The 15,809-nt window shown below is 52.0% G+C and overlaps 4 protein-coding genes across 4 annotated transcripts; 2 read left to right on the top strand and 2 right to left on the bottom strand.

Moving 5' to 3' along the window:
- Window positions 1-157: 157 nt before the first annotated feature.
- On the bottom strand, window positions 158-3,383 carry FIBRA_07557 (uncharacterized protein; the record flags this gene model as incomplete). Its single annotated transcript, XM_012329236.1, has 4 exons — window positions 158-632; window positions 695-2,940; window positions 2,989-3,222; window positions 3,276-3,383. 4 exons carry the CDS (start codon window positions 3,381-3,383, stop codon window positions 158-160), a joined length of 3,063 nt encoding a protein of 1,020 aa, XP_012184626.1.
- A 1,391-nt stretch (window positions 3,384-4,774) lies between these two features.
- FIBRA_07556 (uncharacterized protein) lies at window positions 4,775-7,474 on the top strand (the record flags this gene model as incomplete). The annotated part of the gene is made up of 2 exons (XM_012329235.1): window positions 4,775-7,233; window positions 7,294-7,474. 2 exons carry the CDS (start codon window positions 4,775-4,777, stop codon window positions 7,472-7,474), a joined length of 2,640 nt encoding a protein of 879 aa, XP_012184625.1.
- Window positions 7,475-7,943: 469 nt separating this feature from the next.
- Window positions 7,944-10,932, bottom strand: FIBRA_07555 (uncharacterized protein; the record flags this gene model as incomplete). The annotated part of the gene is made up of 5 exons (XM_012329234.1): window positions 7,944-8,273; window positions 8,344-8,412; window positions 8,464-9,126; window positions 10,747-10,816; window positions 10,877-10,932. 5 exons carry the CDS (start codon window positions 10,930-10,932, stop codon window positions 7,944-7,946), a joined length of 1,188 nt encoding a protein of 395 aa, XP_012184624.1.
- Window positions 10,933-14,234: 3,302 nt separating this feature from the next.
- Window positions 14,235-15,740, top strand: FIBRA_07554 (uncharacterized protein; the record flags this gene model as incomplete). Its single annotated transcript, XM_012329233.1, has 6 exons — window positions 14,235-14,373; window positions 14,644-14,705; window positions 14,761-14,901; window positions 14,963-15,148; window positions 15,203-15,445; window positions 15,504-15,740. 6 exons carry the CDS (start codon window positions 14,235-14,237, stop codon window positions 15,738-15,740), a joined length of 1,008 nt encoding a protein of 335 aa, XP_012184623.1.
- Window positions 15,741-15,809: the final 69 nt, after the last annotated feature.

Genomic DNA, 15,809 nt, shown 5'->3' with positions numbered 1-15,809 from the left:
ATGGCTCTTCTGCGCATAGTAGACGGTGGTTCATGTATTCGGCCTCACGGTAATAAGGAAAATAACATTGGTTATAAGAGACAGATACGAACGTTGCTCTCAATACAGCATGACTGAGCCGGTAATTGAGAAGGTCATAGCACACGTGAGCATCTATCTACATTACCGTACACCATCCTCTATTCTCTTGTTGTTGTCGCTCCCTTCGCTCTCTTTCCTGTCGCTCTCTTTCCTGTCGCTCTCTGTCCTGTTGGGCGAGCCATTGTCGTCTCAAGTCCCTCTGGCGCTCCTCCCGCCGTTCACGTTCCACTCGCTCCTGCTGTCTCTGTGCCCTGAGAATGCGCATTTCTCGCTCCCGCTCTTCGGCATCGCGCCATATTTCTCGTGGGTATACTGGTTCGTTTCCCCAGAGCGCGAAGGCCGGCCTGGGATTGGGCGCTAGATTGGCGCGCTGTCGCTGCTCGCGGAGGCGTGCCGCCTGTCGGAGGAGCTCTCGCTGCTCTGCAAGATCTACGCGGAGCTCGAAAATTGGGCCTGCGTCGTGTATTCCGCCGTGCACCTCATGCATGTGGGGATAGATTGTATTCCGGGTAAAAATGCCCATGCAGCGCCAGCAAATGTGTGCGCCGCATCTGCGAGTCAGAAAACGTCAGTAGTGTATCCAGAGCGATGCGACAAAGGGGAACCAACGTACTTGCAGGACATGTGATTACACCCTTCTAGCTTCTCGATGAGTACCTGACATTGTGGACATTTCTTCACGCGACCACCCTGCTCTGCGATCCACTGGTCGTTCAAGCGCTCTTGCTCAGCCGGATCGCTGCGTGCTTTGTATTCTGCACAACTCATGTCCTGGTGTGCATCCTCATGACAAGACGCACAGACTGTAGAGAAACACGAAGGACATTGGAGCGCCCTCGCCACAGTCGGGTTCGCGGAGCGATAAATTTGATTGCAATCCGGTGTCTTGCAGTATTTGAAGTCTCGCGGGTGCGTCGCAACGTGTGCGTTAAACACTACTTCAACTAAACGATTGAAGGACGCAGGAGGCAAGAATTTCTGGATCGTGGGGATCGCGATCGGAACACCACACTTTGCCTCATCTCCCATACAAGTAAGCGGGAAATTGGTAGAGTCGACCGCACTCACAAGGAAGTGCCGCAAACACGCTGTACAATAAATGTGTCCACATCCGAGCTCAAAGGGAGTCGACACGTCGTCGTAGCATATTGGACACGTCTTGTCTGTCGAGGAATGTGCTTGAGAAGCAAGCACCGAGTTAAGAGACTCGTGAATCAGACGGTCGAAGGCATGTCGGGGCTCGTCTCCGCCTGTGATAGTAACCCGGCGGGAGGCTATGTCGAACCGAACGCTATCTTCTCCAAATGTCTCCTTTAGCTCCGGGATTCCGCGCCGCACGAAGAACCCAACAGATTCCCTCTTCAACACCGTTGACCATTCCGTCGAGGCTAAACGCTCCAGCTCCGCCTTTATCATCTCCCGAGCCTGTTCTACAGCCACTGGTTCCCCGTATAGCTTCAGAGCCTGTCGTCTCCAGTCGGCCCGCAAATATGCACCCGACTCGATGAAGACAGAACGCACGAACGCATTTCTCGAGAACCCGAGCGAGCGATGCCAACCTGCGACCTTTTCTCCGGTCATCAGGCTTTCGACTCTGACCTTGAGGGCCCCGGTAGCTCGCTTGTCGGATCCAGACACGCGGATGCGAACAAACCTGTCTTGTTCGTGGATGAACAAGTTGCACGCCTTTCTGTCTTTTATACTCCCAACGAGTGAGGCCCACTGGGTCTTTTGGGCCTGGTATTGCTCTGGAGGAATAGTAATGGTGTACTGCAAGGAGTCCGGCAATCGGAACCAGAAACGCGAGTTCCCGATGCAAGGAAATTGCTTTCCTGCGAGGGACTCTTGAACCTCATGCGCGTCATCCCAAGATGCGAAACGCGCTTCTGCGGAAACTGTGCCATCGACACGAGGGGCTTGTGATGTCAAATCTTGCAGCTTGTGCGGATGAGAGAGATTCATGCGATTGCGTAAAAAAGCGACAACATCGTCTACCGTGTCCACCCTGCTAGATGCACCCATGAGACGCCGTACCAGATGAGAGCCAGTGAACTGGGTGACATCGTCATCAGTAACGGTTGTAGGAAGATTGCTGATCTTAATTGCATTCGGCCGGAAGCTGCGTACAATACGTCCAGGAGGGAGAGTATTCAATTCAACTCTGACCTTGCGGCCGGAGAAGAATTGCTGGTTTAACACCGGGACCTTACGCTGAGCAGAAGGGATATCGTCAAACTCTGCCACATACTGGGCAGATGGCGCCCGCCAGGATATTGTCAAGGTTGTGGATGGTTTTGCTGCAGTGGCAGACATGCCGCCCGGACTGTTATATGCGCCTACTTCGAAGGTCAGCGTTGTGTCCCTAAACTCGATGTTGTCTAACCCGATGGCCAAAGTCTGACCAGACTCAGCGTCCGTCACAACCTCAGCTTCCAGCTTCCCGCCGGGTGTCCTCTTGGTACCCACAACATGGAAGTGGCCCACCTGGATACCCTGCTGTGTGAACAGCGTGCGTACCTCGTCTTCACGCGCGTCGCCAGGCAGATTCTTAACGCGTACAACGCAGGACTCAAAGCCTGTAATTATGCCGCGGATGCCGAGTCCTGTTTCGAACGTAACAATCGATCCAAGTACAACGCACTGGCTTGTCATTGCCGCTTCTTCTCTAGCAATCTCGGCCATGCGCGCTCGATGCTCGGCCTCACGCACAGCACGCTGTTCATCCTGTACTTGACGCGCTTCTTCCCTGATTCTTTCTTGTTCTGTCCGAATGACCTCCTCTTGAGCTGCCTGAGCCCTTCGAGAGGCTTCCTCTCTCTCAGCTCTCTCTTGTTCACGGCGGCGGGCTATTTCCTGAACCTGATACATTCATGAGACATAGGGCACTGTATTGTGCCAAGGCTTTACCTTAGGGTCATGAACGAAATGGCATGCATCGCCCCTTGGACACGACCCAGCTGCCCATGCGTGACAGGGCTTCCCACCGCGCTTGACGCCACGACGCGCGACGGGCACGTGTATCTGGGGGGGCTGGTCACCGACAACCTGCGGCGAGGGTGAGCCCTCCGCCTTCTGGATATTCTTCGAGCGCGGTGGACGTGTTGTCTTTGTCTTTGTACGTTCTTTTACAGTAAGAGAGGCCTAAGAAAAAGAGCATATGTAAGACGGAGTATTCGCTACTGCCAATACCATACCGGACTGCTGATGCCTTGATCATGACTAAACTTGCATCCAGCCCCGTAGCGACATTCACCTTGAGCAAAGAAGCGACAAGGTTTCCCCTTCTGTGCGTTGGTGGACATGGTGGTTGAAAAGCAAAGCTGGATTCATTAAGGTTCTGCGGGTGGTATAAGCGGGAAAGGCGCTCAAGCATGGCATCCACACAGAAGTTCCTAAACAAGGAAGCACGATGCCAAGTACTTATGGCATAGCACTGCCCTCCATTTCGAGAAGTGACAGCAGAATACTGATATAGCTATACTTGCGAAACGCATCTAAGACATTGTGACAAGTTGCGAACGGGGAAAATATCGTAATCTCTTCGGATGCGGTTTGCTTGTTCTATCGCATATGATCAGGTGGAATTGCTGGCGTAAATATGGCGCTGACCATGAAAATCGCATTATGCATCGTGAACTGGTTCAAAAAGTTGTGTGGTTTCAGCAGTTCGAGTCGAGTCCGAGTCGAGCACCAACGGCACTCGGCAAGAATTGCCCTCACGAAGCGGGAGATTCAGGCGAGGCAGGACGAGGCATATGATTGGATGATTTGCACGCACATATGATGCACCTGAAGTGTAGAGTGACTCTCGTGCTTTTGGCTACGGGATCTGCAGCTTGAGTGTATCTCAGAATTTGGACACAATCTGTAGATATGAAGTCAAAGGTCAGCACTGGGTCAACACCTGGCAGTACACTGCGAGCCGAAGATGACAGTGTATAATCCCCACTTGCACATCCAATGGCAGATAAGCGACATGGAGTTCGCCGGCAATCGTTGTGACTTATGCGACATAAAGTTAGAGTTCGCCAGTCGTGTCAAACATAGATTTTGAGTCGATGGAAAAACAGAGTCAGCTCTACATAGCGGTTCCAGAAGCATAGAAGAAAGGTGCCGTTTATAACGTCTTCCCAACATTTTTAAGTTACGGTAGTTTCTGTCAGCGCTTACGTGATTATACTTAAGTATTTATTTTATGGCTTGACAGTCAGCTTGCAAGTCAAAGGCTTTAATTTTGTCCTTTGTCGCTTTACGTTCACTTTCACCACATGCGCAGCTCTGATATGCATACCGCCCATCATGTCTTCTGTCTTTGCCCCAGAGAACTCTTCTGCGTAATATCTACCAGGAGTCGCTTTCAGATGTCGTGTGCTGCCTGAATTCTTAGAGGAAGTATCGTAAAATACTCACGCAGACCTGACAGCCAACGTTCAAGCAACAACTGGGCAACGATTGGACCACCGAGCCAGTACTCGAAATCCCCAATCTTAGGAAGCTTCAGTGACATGTGCTTTGCACATGGCCCGTAGATCCTGTCTCTAGCTGGACCTATGGGACAGTGTCTCTAATTCAATTCTTGATCACCATGTTCATCGGAAAGAAAGGAGTCAGGTTCTGTCATTTTTACCCCAGAGGAAATTGTCGTAATGGGACGAAATGCAAGTTTAGCCATGATTGTAGCGTAAGTCTTCCGATGGGTCTCACATTTGCGGGCTCTCAATCTACTCATTCGCAGGAGAATCAGGCGTGGATCAGCTCCGCATCCTATGCAGGCAAGGCGGTCGAACTCAATACAGGATTAGGATCACAGATCGCGACGGGTACATCAATCGCGGCGGAGTTGCGTCGTGTGCAGGATGAGGTAAGAGGAATTATGGAGGAAGAAGCCAGGAAAGCGAAGCTCGAAGAAGATCAGGCTATCTGGTTGGAGTTGGAAAGAGTGCGACAAGAAACGCGACGGGCCCTGGAGGAGCAAGAGATTACCAGAAAATTGCGGATTGAACAAGATACTCGTCGGTCAGAGAGCCGAGCAACACGTAGAATTCAAGAAGAACACCAAGCCGCCTGTGCAGCGGAATGGAAAGCACTCATGGCTGAGTCTGCCAGAGAAGAGGCAGGGAAGATCTTCCAATGCGTTGTGCTTGGATCGCTTGTAACACTGGGTGCAGGTCTCGACATCCGTGAGGTGATCACGGGCTTCGAGTCTTGTACCGTCCATATTAAAGGTTTACCTGGCAATGCGACGAAAGGCGAAGTGTGCGCCCTGTTTATACAGCAAGGCGTCGACGCTGGGCGATTTTATCTTTCAAGCATGAAGAAGACACCTGCCGGAAAACAGGAGGCGGAGGTTGTCACTGATATAGATTCCGGGAAGATTCTTTCCGCTGGGCTTGATGGGACCGAGTTCAGAGACGAGGTCCTCTCATTTGGCATGATCGCGGAAAACAAGTCAGAAGGAATGATGTCGAACGCTGCACGATCTGTCACCGTTCTAACGATATCCTTCCGATCACCTTCTGCGCAATATGTAGCAGATTTCCCAGACATGGCAGCCGCTGAATGTAAAGTAGGAGAGCTGACTGGGAAAATTTTTTGTGGTCGTAAGGTCCAGGTAGAAATGAATACCCTTCCTCCTGGACGCATACTATCGATGTTTCGACCGAACTCGATCAAGATTCGTAACCTCTCGCCCACAGTCACCGATGGCGATATCATTCAGTTCACTGGTTCTTCCTCCGTGCGACGCCTTAAGGAAATACCGTACAGTACCGCCGGAGCTCGAAGCTTCCTACTCGAGCACATGGAAAACATCAAACTTTCATCTACACTTGAAAATTTGACATTCGATAGCGACCGTACTGACGGCATAGTTTCTGCTGAGGCACGCTTCGCATCCTGGGAGGATGCGCACAGACTACATGAATCCCTTGCCGGAAAGACATTCTCATGTATCGGAAACTCGCGTTTTTGGTTGCGATTGCCAAGCTCACTACAATACACTATTATCATTCCTTCCGCGCAATATCATGCTCAGAGAGCTCAATGGACATCGCTCGTTGCGAGTCTTATAGACAAGAAGACGTGCAACTTAACATTCCATGAACACGACAAGTTCGTCCGTATCCGCGTGTCAGGGTCCGACAAGCGAGCGACCGGGGCCCTCAAGGTCAAAGTCGAGAACCTGGCCTCGGGGGAGAAGGTCGCCGGCTGGCATCGATCGCTCGGATTCTCAGGAACCGCGTTCGTGCATTCTGTCTTCGCCGAGTCGGGTGCATACTTGCGAGCAGACTGGAGACGACAGGCTCTGAAGGTATATGGGGGACCAGCAGCCGTAGAACAGGCTCGGGAGATGATAAAGGCAGAGCTGGAGCGTCTTGCTTCGAAGGAATGGTCGACGGTACTAAAGAAGGGATCTGTCGGATTCTTCCTACGACGCGGGATACCAGAGCTGAAGGAGACATTTGGAGAAGATAGCGTTCGATTTGATATAGCATCTCGCCGGATTACCATCATAGGCGGAGACGAGCTTAGGCATGCTTTCGACCGTCTAATCCAAGAGTCTTTCAATTCGATACTTACCTCTCAAGCACATTCGTCAACAAACGAGACGTGTCCAATCTGTTACGACGATGTCTCGATCCCTTTTCATCTCGGATGTGGACATACCTATTGTACAGCGTGTCTGCGGCACTTCCTTGTGAGCGCGGTCGACTCTACCAACTTCCCGCTTACTTGTATGGGAGATGAGGCAAAGTGTGGTGTTCCGATCGCGATTCCAACAATCCAGAAATTCCTTCCCCTTGCGTCATTCAATCGTTTGCTTGAGGTGGTATTCGCTACGCACGTGGCTACTCATCCTCAAGATTTCAAGTACTGCAAGACACCGGATTGCAATCAAATTTATCGCTCTACGAACCCGACTGTGGTGAGGGCGCTCCAATGTCCTTCATGTTTCTCTACGGTCTGTGCGTCCTGTCATGAGGATGCACACCAGGGCTTGAGCTGTGCCGAATACAAAGCACGCAGCGATCCAGCTGAGCAAGAACGCCTGAATGATGAGTGGATCGCGAAGCAAGGAGGATGCGTCAAGAGATGCCCGGAGTGTCGAGTACCTATTGAAAAGGTAGATGGATGTAATCACATGTCCTGCAAGTACGTTGATTCGCCTCTGTCACATCACTCTGGATACAATACTGACGTTTTCTAACTCAGATGCGGCGCACACATTTGCTGGCGCTGTATGGGCATTTTCGCTTCTGATAAAATTTATGACCACATGCAAGAGGCGCACGGTGGAATCCATGGAGCGGATGCGATTCCAGAACTGCACGCTGATGTAGCTGAGCAGGCAGAATTGCTGCGACAAGCTGAACGCCTTCGAGAAGAGCATTGAGAAGTCCGATGTATGCGTGCTTGGAGTTAGTGCTCAACGAACGAAAGTGGCGTTTTGTAGTATAGCGAGTCTTACTGTCGCTTGGAATTTGAGTAGAAAATACCACATGCGGAAGTCAACAGGCACACAATTTTGATATTCCAGAATTCAGTCACTGTGTGGAAGCGGTATCTCAAGCATATCCGACACGAGGGAGAATGCTACGTGTTATATGACGTTGCTAGCAACGTATGCGAGATAAACATGATCGAAATCGTAGAGATTGACAGAGCGTTGAATTGAACGAGTTCTGAATCAGCAATCTGGGGGAAACTAGTATTCGTCTCATATATTCTAGAAAATGCATAAGCTTGCATACTGAATAATCGTCAACTCCAGAATATGTCACTGCATCGTTCCGCTGTATCGTGAGACGTGTGTGCGATGCGAGAGAGAAAACATAGACAAGCTACATATGGTAACAGTCCGCCTACTGCCGAAGCGTGTTTTGTAACGCGTGATGAACCTTGTTACCTTCGTACGGCGATAGCTCCAGGGCCTGGATATCGCCATCGGACCGCGTGATACAGAACCAAGTGAGCGGAATCTCCTCTTCCTCCTGACGTCCTCGAACTAGACGACGATACTTGCATTTGGTAGTGGATATTCCCACATAGACAAGGTGCGGCAGCTGGGCAGCGAGTGTGGAAGCAAACATAGATTTTTGAGACGCAATTGAAGGGGAACGACCATACGCAACATTGAGGAACAGTCCGAGCCCCAGGAGTGGTACGGCGCGGAGATTTATAACACTGGCAAGCTGGATAAAGCAAGCACTGATTAGTAGCCCGATACAACGATTGATATTAGTAGGGCAGCCTTGCACTCACCAGCCACAACTGAGAATCATTGAAAGTTGAATGTACATGACAATCAGTGCGTAGCTCTAGGTATTGAAGCTGCGTAAGGGCATGGGAGATCAGTCCGAGTGAGTCATCCCCTTCACGTACATCGCACGTCAACACGACCGGTGCGGTTGAATGTAGAAACGAAAGTAGTTTGAGCGACAAAAGGTGGCAGGTAACACGACGCACCCGCACGGAAAGTGAGGGTGCCACCGATGCACCATATATGAAGAGGACTTCAAGGTGGTCCACGGATTCCCAGAGAAATGCGTCGCCCTTTTCTTTGAGAGCGACATGTAACGTTTCCACGTTAGGAAAGGCGTGAAAGGCATCGGGAAGAGGAATGGGTGATTCCAACGTCAGGCTGTGTACCGTTGGACACACGTACGTCTCGCACAGCCGTATTGACTGATGAAACCATGTTTGTAGGGAGAACTTTTCCATCGACGTTGGAATTTTACCCAGCAGCTCCACATCATCTGGTATCTGTTCATATCCGCTTTTGAAATTGATGGAGAGGCATCTAGGATGGCTGCATAACTGCGAGAGACACTGTAACGTGTGGCTTCCGGCCTCGCCCAGCGAGATGTCGCTTAGATGGGACAGCGAAGCAACGGCTGATGCAACAGCGGGCTCTGCGAGGAAGAGTTCATCGCTTGGGCCAATGTCTAGGTAGCTGAGAAAAGTAGCGTGCTGCAATACCGTTGCTAACAAGGGAGCGGAAGAGAAGTCCTGCTCTTCGCAAGAGTTATCTAACGCAAATGTCCACTGGTTGAGAGTGAGCGACCTCAGACACGGCCCCCAACGAGTAACGTCTTGCATCATAAATGAACAAAATCCAGCGATTTGAGTGGGGTGGCGTGGGGTTATGCCAGAACATCCGAGCGTGATTTTGGAAAGGAAGACAGGCATTGATATCGTGTAAGCTGTACGACAGGTTCGAACTAATTGGAGGATATCGTGGGGAGAAATGAGACCGAGGATGACTGCGAGCGAATCATTATCCAGAGTTTGAAGAAGAGACATAGTATCTTGTTATATCCAGAAGCTAAGTACAACGTTGGCAGCTGCCTATGCCAATACGGCATAAGCTATGATGGCGACAAGACTACAGCCCGACTTACTGTACAAACTCGGCGTATCCTTGGTCTGAGCCAAATATCGGTAATGCTTAGTCGTGGTCAATAGCAAGAGTTGTAAACGATTAATCGACAAACGAAACCGTATATCACTAACTGATACTGGAAGTCTGGAACGTCCGCGCTCCGCTGTGGGTACTCTTGCTAACTGCGGCACTTTCGGGTCTTCATTATTACAGCGACCTCAGTAAAGACAGACCGCCTTAACAGCAACGTCTCAGTAAAGATAGGCCGCTTAGACAGCAATCTCCGAGCCATTGATGTGCCGCCTTCGTGCCGCGGCACAAATGGAACACTGGCCCAGCCTAAGACTGATGGCGGCTTGATGGCGAAGGCGCGCGCTGACCAGATATGGCGGCGGGCCGCCTATTAAATCATGAAGCCACTGGGGAAAGCAGGAAATCAGTATGGCTCAATTTCATAGTGATGATGGATGAACCCGGCCCGTTTACTACTAGCACCGATGCCGCTCGTGCTCCATTGTATTTTCCCAAGGACCTAAGAGCGGCAACAAGGTGGCACCTCAATGCTGGAGAGGAGTGTATAGATTTCTGGAGAAACCTCCAGCTATCGTCGCCACGGACAGTGCCCCCCAGGTCGAGCGTTGAACATGGTGTACATATCAGTTACTGAGCACACTACAACGGACCGTTGGCACGCGATTAAACGAATTCATCGAACAGAACGCGTGCACCAACGCCCGGAGATAGTGATTGCTCGTCATCGTGGTGCCCGAACCCCCTGTGAAGACGCTCAAAGTCGACTTTGTCGTCTTGGCATGTAAGGCTCCCGTGACAGTCTTCAAACTCCTCGCCGTGGTGCCCGACATGTTGGTCACGAAAACACTCATGGTGGGGGTGAAGGTCGTCGGCACCCAGCCGAGCACCGACCAACATTCGAAGATAAAGATACACCGTCGTGAGTGCGCAAGCCATCCTCGCTGCGAATGAGCCTTCGTTTCCAAAGACGGCCGAATTGAAACATACCGCTTCCCGTACCTAACATAGCCATTCTGAACCCCATAGCCCTAGCCCCGCTTTCCATGCCTAACATAATCACTCCGAGCTCCAGAGCCCCGACTTCGTGTCTCATGACCACTGCCATTGCTACTCCCGCCCTGCTCGCCGTGAGCCCTTGGATCGCATGTGGACAGGTACACGGGCTTATGAGGAGGGTTGTCGGCCCTGAGCTGTTTTGTTAGTGCCCTCAAGAATTTTGCCGCCAACGAGCACGGTTCCCGGCGGCATACGGTGGATAAGACCAAACTGGCTTTGACTTCTTGAGAGGAAAGGCCGCTATAATAAGGCGTGTGATCAGCGCTGTAGCATTGTCGATAGTTGTCAATCGCCTATCCAGACGTGAAATGACCGCGCACACACTTGACCAAGACTGGCGTGGAGACAGCGGCAGCAATAATGATGACGGTGGCACGCATGGTGAAATGAGTCCCGAGCAGAAGACGTGGAGACGTGATCATGCGATTTGAATTTCAAGCGTCCTCATAAAGAAAAGGCGAAAATGAAAGTAGCAAATCAGCTAAAGAGCAGATGATACTAAGCTCATGTATAGTTCGAAGTTATAGGCGCCGGATACTTACTATCCTGTACTTGAAGCTGAAGCTTTGTTAAACATGCCACATAAGTCAACTGAGGGCTACACAGCACGGTATAGAGTCTCGAGATTACCTGGAAGAATGCATTTCGCATACGCGTGTATCCAAGGCAAAGCGTCGGCCTCACGCCTCAGGGGTCAGCCCGCCAGTGTCCAAACTTGAAAGGCCTATTTGAAGAAGTAAAAAATTATAAACATTGCTGAAAGCACTTCTTTGTCGCCTCTTCCTTCCAGATCTGCTGGACCCGTGCTGTGACGCAACACGCGGTGACGGTCATACTTAGCTACCAATTCAGTCTATATAGACGTCTCTTAAGACCACGTACTATCCTACACGTCGGAACAAGTGAGAAATACGATTTTTGTCAAGAACAACCACGACTTACCTCTCTAAGATGTCTTATACTTCTAAGCGCATGCGATGAGATCATCTTTGAGAACACTCCAAAGGGTTGATCATTCGATTGATCCACCGCCACATGTCTGGCACGATAATGAAACACCGCCGGAAAGCATAATCTAACTGGCGCAATACAGTATGAGGTTGCTCCATGATTAAATCTTCATCATGGGCTGATTCGTGGCGCGTATGCCAGTGCCGCACGCACAACGCAGGTCTACATGAAGCTCGTGCGGCTGAAAGCCCGTGATAAACTAGAAGCGCTCCGTAGAAACCAACACCAAAATATCTTGTCAGCCTACTGTATGCGCGTGCAGCGTGGCGCTTGATCCGGAACCCATGATCTCGGTTTCTATCTCTTGAGAATAACAGAATGACCTACTATTTAGTCCCAGTTTCGTTCTACCGGAGACAGGGATTTTAGGGCGCCTGGAACAACTTTCTTAAATAGAGTGAAGTTGGGAGAGAAGTTTGGACCTGACAGGGATGGTACGTGTAGTGTACTGCGGGCAAAATTGTCAACATTATGTCGCGACTTAGTCTTACTATCGTTCTAGCAAATAGCATACAACAAATAAGCTTCGGCTCTGACAGATCTTAACCCCATCCTAATCCTAAATAGTATGGGACGCTGAGAATGGTTTGGTCAAGGTAGATCATGTATCATGATGATGATAGTACAGTACATAAAGACTCTTTGATTAAAATTCAACGATTTGCAGCCGGATATTGTCGGGCATTATGCATTGTGTCTGCCGCAAAAACAATTCGCAGATTTTGCGAATGGCCGAACTACTCTTCCCCCCCCGCATTTGTATCCGTTGCCGGGTTTGTCCCTATGTCGGATAGTATCTATTGCTAGGCAATAACATAGTAGAATGTGTCTGAGGCAGGCTGTATATGTAGGTGGAGGAGCGCTGTATAATTGAGTTTGACGCCATCTGCACCATTGTCTTTGTGAACTGGCCGGTCTGTGTGTCGCAATGTGAGGGCATGGATGAGGGTGGAAGCGCTACTGTATGGACAGATTTAGAGGTGTGCAAGTAAGGATTTATTGACAGTATATGACTCGATGTGAGGGAGGAAAGGGGGTACCTGAGAGGGGGAGGGAGATCGAAGGTCCGGAGGGAAGAGAAACCAGACTATCTGACTCCACATGTGTAGGTGAATTTCTCAAGACTTTGCACATTAACTCATAGCATCGTGGACGACCTTTTGTGGTCACTATATTTTGCTCACTGATCAGTCTGACATACTATTGACAGTCTTGCCCTGAGGGCTATCCTGGAGGTACCATCCTAAGTTCCATACACTTTGAATCACGATATTACCTCGATACACGTAGTAACGTCTTGGAAATCCAGTTCACACCGCGCCTCGCTAATGAGTCACCATAGGATAATGCATTTCGCCCACCGTCACATCTTTCAGCGGGGGATCGCTATACAAAATGATCATATGTGACTGCCGCACATCGAGAAATGATATCATTCATGTGAACAAAAGGTGCGAAGATGGCGTCCTCCTACACAACGTCTAAAAGGTGGTCTCCGTACGAGAGATTTCGGCAAGGTGCAGCCTACGTAAGGGCCGTTCCGGCTTGTTGTCTACGAGAGACATTGTCAAACTGTGACCGCGAGTGAACAATCAGGACAGTCTCCTCGCTGCACAAATGCAGAAAGGAACACTGGAGGATGACACTGAAGTGGGGAAGAGGACATTCGCGCAATGGCCATCCATCGCGTCTTTTTCCGCTTTCTTGGGGATAGTGCGTAGTCCCGTTAAATCCACACAACGAATCTAGGCGAAAAATTCCAAGCGATTTGCTCGTGCAGGAAAGCGAACGCAGCTGCAGCGATATTCGAAGGCGATGGGCCCGGTACAGTCACACGCAAGATCACATCCATGGACTTCGCACCGGGCAATGCAGAATTGCGGAGGATATCCATGTGTGAGACGACGGTACAGATTTACACTGAACACGACGGCTTGGGCAAGAATTGCGTGTTTTGGCGTATGTGGACCACTCCGACGGAGGTATCCCCACGCAGTCGCGCCACCGATGGGACATCGGAGGCAGGGAAGACGGCACGTACGCCACAGTCGAAGCGGAGGCGGAGTCTGCCTGCATTCCGGGCACCAGGCTGTGTGGCGAGATCCGAGTAATGAGTGGTTAGAGTGGAGTAGACCAATAAGAGACGGGGAACGTACTTTAAAGCAGCGCGTGCGTGAAATCAACCAGCGTCTGGACACCAATATGTACGCAGTCTGACGCCTTTGAATTGGTAGAAGAATGATGCACACAGCCGTGGAGAGGACATTGATCTCTTGAGGCGGCCAACGGCAGCGTCAGCTGGTTATAAGCCAGGCTCAGCCTGGCCTCGTTCGCAGGGAGGCCGGCAACGTTCCTCGCGGTGCTTCACGTGTGCCGCGAGCAGCGTGAAACTCGTCGCCTAGGCTGTCAGCTGGCACACCTGCGCGGGGACGGCACTGGGACGATGGGGAGGAGAAACGGTTAGTCCTGCAGTGACAGTCGCACAAGGAGGCCATCGACGTGCCTCATGACAGGGGTCGCGCGCAATTTTGCGTGATGCGGCGCCATATAACACGCACGAGTGGGCCAGGGACGCGTAAGTGCCTCTTGCCTCTGCCCTCTTTCACTGACCTTCATCCGCTCGACTCTGAGTTGACCACAGCAACTACCGCTCGACGCTGCGTGCTATCGCATGGCGGGAAGAAGCGCCTCTCTTGCCCGGCGGCTATGGCACCAAGACTCTCCACCTCGACTCGACGGGGCGCGGACGGGCGAGGACGGGGAAGACGAGCTGGACGAGGTGGACTCGCTGAGGAAGTGGATGGGCGAAGGTGAGTAGCCTCGCGGCAGGGCGAAGCGAGTGTTTCCGGCGCGCGATAAGCCTTATCGGAGGCCGGACGGTGGACCCCACCGACTCAAGATTCGGAAATCTGACAAGTATGTCATGGCAATCTCCTGCCAGGGGCTCCGTCCCAGCCAGTCCCAGCCTCGCCTCCTCGAAACACTCTTATCGTCTCCCTTCATCTCCCCTCCTCTTTTCTTCTCTCGCCCTTGTCGCGTACTCACCCCTCCGCTCTCTGCACACCTCACACCCATGGCAGACGCGGTCGACTCAGAACCCGCTCTCAATGCCTCTCGTTCCGTCTCTCGCGGGAGGGAATTCGTGAGTACTGCCTCTTCGTCGTCCTTCCCATCTGTCCTGACTGGTGTGCTCGCAGCACTCCTCGGGCAGAGGCGGCGTGGGCAACATCCGGCGAACCTCCAAGGATCCCGCCTCTCCCCCTTCTCCCGCATCCCCTGGCTCCGACCGCGACTTCTCAGTCACCCGCGGCCGCGAACCGGCCCCCTCTTCAGACAGAGTAGGCTGCTTCGCACACTCTAGCTGGTTCTAGCATATCTCACCCGCCTTGCCCGACCCAGGTTCTCACTACCGGCCGCGGAGGTGTAGGCAACATCCGCTCCGGGTCTGCTGCGCGCTCCGTCTCTCGCGCCAGCGCGGAGAGCCATCCCAAGACAGCGTCCCTCCTCGCGGACATGGCGCACCAGGAGGCCGAGTACGAGCGCGGTCTGTTGAGACTGAGCGAGGAAGCCGCCCGCGCGGGCAAGGTACGTGTGGTGCGGTCCCTGAACGCACGTATGTCGACTGAACACTGCCTCCAGCACTCATCTGGACGTGGCGGTGTGGGTAACATCAAGTCACAGTCGAAGTCGAAGTCGAAGACCCGCACAAACTCACGCAACAAGGACGGCTTGCGTTCGCCGTCCCGCGGGCCCGTTCATTCCTCCGGACGAGGAGGAGCAGGCAATGTCGTTGCAGGCTCCACCGAAGATGCGGAATACAATGAAGAGCTTGATAACGAAGAAATGGAGAGGGCAAAGGCACACCACCCCGAGGGCATGTGCGTATCTGCAAGGCGCTTTTTCGTTGACCGCAACTCACAATGCGTCCTAACTTGGTCAGGCACTCCACTGGGCGCGGCGGCCGCGCAAACTTGACGTCTTTGACCACCCAGACGCCATCTCCTCCCCTCAGCCAACCAGGCACGCCAACGCACCCTCACCCACACAATATCGAGTCGACGGGGCGCGGGGGAGCGGGCAACATCTTCCGGTCGCGCTCGCGCAGCGCATCAAAGGATCGCGGACACGGGCTGGGGGACATCTGGAAGCGCGTCGCACACTCACGGACGCGTACTGATAAAGACAAATCGCACGCGCCGCCCTCGCCAACTGGTATGCACGGCGCAGAGTCTCCCAAACCTGGGTC

The sequence above is a fragment of the Fibroporia radiculosa genome, assembly GCF_000313525.1.
Source record: "Fibroporia radiculosa TFFH 294 genomic supercontigs, scaffold13670, whole genome shotgun sequence".
NCBI lineage: Eukaryota > Fungi > Basidiomycota > Agaricomycetes > Polyporales > Fibroporiaceae > Fibroporia > Fibroporia radiculosa.
Note: the sequence above shows the minus strand (reverse complement) of the source record. Positions and strands in the feature narration are given on the sequence as shown.